This window comes from Atta colombica, unplaced genomic scaffold (genome assembly GCF_001594045.1).
Source record: "Atta colombica isolate Treedump-2 unplaced genomic scaffold, Acol1.0 scaffold176, whole genome shotgun sequence".
In the NCBI taxonomy this organism is placed as follows: Eukaryota; Metazoa; Arthropoda; class Insecta; order Hymenoptera; family Formicidae; genus Atta; species Atta colombica.
The window spans coordinates 334913-337633 of record NW_017259267.1 but is presented as its reverse complement, the minus strand read 5'-3'; the positions used below and the strand labels follow the sequence as shown (position 1 = coordinate 337633).

Genomic DNA, 2721 nt, shown 5'->3' with positions numbered 1-2721 from the left:
AATTATATAATAAATATAATAAATATAACTATTTTTTTATATTCACTTACTTATTTATGTGGCAATAACAATTAAAAAATATACTGTAAGAAAATCAGATATTTTCAAGTAGTATGTGTGACTATTATAATAGCACAATTAATTACATTTGCATGGTTAAAACGACTATAAATATATAATTGGCCTAAAAATGACTATATATTCTGGTCTCTTAAATATGATAATTGCGTTTTTTTTCTCTCCATGTACATTTGATATTTCATATATAATTCAGCAAAATTTTTAAGACAAACGACTAAAGAATACTCATGTATTTCACAGCCCATTGGCGCATTGAATCCAAATAGGAGAGCTTACTTCGAAGAACGTTTCCAGAGCTGGGAACACGACACTATACCACCCTTCCACTATGGCACACATTATTCTACGGCGGCCTTTGTTTTAAATTGGATGATACGCGTGGTAAGTCTCTCATTACTTTATGAAACTAATATGCTTGATATTCAACTTCATTTCATCAATTTAGTTGTAAAAATCATAGATATAGCATTACTTTATGATTATTATGACTACTTAAATACGAAACAAAAAAAATTGATTGATTGAATTGCATTTATATTTGCATAACAAATGCATTCATTAAATAAAAATATTCACTAGCCACGTCGTTTCCTTTATCGGGATTAAATTGAAGTTTAACGCAGGATACGGGACCGGATCTTTATCCATATAATAGACGTATAATTAGCTTCCAATCGCTGATTTTTTTTGTCTTTCTACTTACGAAACGTGTTCAATCTGCATCATAAATTTAAGCGACACTTTTAGTACTGCGTGCACGCTAATTTGAAGGCGTCGAAACGCCCTCATGCCAATGACGCCCGCCTTCTCGTTAAATATACACATTTGTTTTCTGCTGCATTTCCTCATGAAATACTGCATTTCGCTTGAATTTCAGAGCCTAACTAGAAAATATCTTCATCTATTTTTTCTGTTTCTGCCCTTTTTAGACTGAGTTAATATCTATAGTTTATATAGAAATTTCGCTGTAAATTTCCGAGTGTTATTTATCATTAATTGTGTTCATCGAATTCTATCTGTCGCCAAATTATTAATTATCGCAATAATTCCTATGATATCACTGAATTTATGTAATTATCCTTAACGAATTCTTGACAAATCTAAAACATGTTTGCGTACATTAAAATTCAAAACAAAGACGTGGTGCTTTCAATTGTTTATTTGCAACGCATTTGTACGATAAAATATTGTATCATGAATAATTTATTGATCTATAACCGTTGTGCTACTTCAATGCTTTGTTCGCTGAAGATACGTTAATGATCCGTTTATAGTATTATTTCGGAGTCCTGCCATAAAGGAATAGTTTTAAGCCTGATATATAACGAGGATCGCACTCCTAAGTAAAATGCAAAAATCGGGTTTATGTCCTCGCGTATATTTGCGTTTGTGCCACAGCACGAAAATGCTTCGATTATGTGTGTGGCCTTTCGCTTTGCGTTCATTCGTCTGTCAACGGAACGGATGACTGACCGAGAAACGAGAAGGGCTTCACAAGAAACCATGCACACAAAGGACCGCCTATAAAGTGTCTCTAAGTGATGGTTTAGAATCGTGCCGCATTTTTTTTGCCCCAACTCACACACTCGTTTCTACATTTTGTCCTTATTGATATTCTACGGGATTTACATGCTCCTGTTATAAAAGCGCTCGATTATATTATTAGATATCAAAGGAGCAATAGTAACCCAATGAACCCTTGAATTAAACAACATTTTCTTATTTTAATTTTCACTTGGGTCAAAATGTAAATCAATTAATTTCTGTTAATTTCAAAATACCATTCATGTTAATGTATGCACTTAGTTAATAATAAATAATTAAATTTGAATCAAATTATACTTGGCTTAAATTGTTTGATTCACACAAATTTATTTGTTGTTTTGAATTAATGTCATATTAAACAGGAACAATGACAATCTATGCAAATGATAAAAAATAATTAAATGATTCTATGGATATAAATGATTTTTACAGGAACCAATGACAACTATGTTCTTGGCTTTGCAAGGTGGCAAATTTGATCACCCTAATAGATTATTTTCATCTATCGCGCTCTCATGGAAGAATTGCCAACGTGATACATCCGACGTTAAGGTTCGTTGCATTTAATTAAGATACTCGTAAAATTTACATTTTCGCCACGCTTTAGTGAATATCCGTTGTTATCATCGCTGCATAAAATTTCAATTTTGTCTCACTTGATATACTGAAGATCGGCAGAGCTATAAATTCGCTTTTTCATTAACAGGAGCTGATTCCGGAATTCTTTTTCCTACCAGAAATGTTAGTAAATAGCAATCGCTACCGTTTGGGCAGGCAGGAAGATGGTAGCTCAGTCGGCGATGTTGAATTACCACCCTGGGCTTCGTCTCCCGAAGAATTTATACGTATAAATCGAATGGTACAGAATTAACTTTTTCAAAATCAACATGGATAGAAAATATTTGCTATGAAAACTAATAATCTTACGCTATAACGCTAAATTCTACTTGCAAATATAAGAATTAAATTATTGGCAGGTGTAATAAATATTTATTCTTTTTTTTGTATTCTCTAAAAATTATTTGCAACAAATATAAAATATTTGTTAAATATACAAATTTGTTTGTTATAAATATCAAACAGATTTAACAATTA

At 31.7% G+C, this 2721-nt stretch overlaps 1 protein-coding gene across 3 annotated transcripts in view; it reads left to right on the top strand.

Moving 5' to 3' along the window:
- Positions 1 to 2721, top strand: part of LOC108686359 (neurobeachin) — a 215386-nt gene that overhangs the window by 204956 nt on the left and 7709 nt on the right. For all 3 annotated transcript variants that reach the window (XM_018191626.1, XM_018191625.1, XM_018191627.1), the window contains 3 exons: positions 322 to 462; positions 2059 to 2178; positions 2333 to 2485. In XM_018191626.1, the coding sequence (XP_018047115.1) occupies positions 322 to 462; positions 2059 to 2178; positions 2333 to 2485 (414 nt within the window). The remainder of the gene's footprint in view (positions 1 to 321; positions 463 to 2058; positions 2179 to 2332; positions 2486 to 2721) is intronic.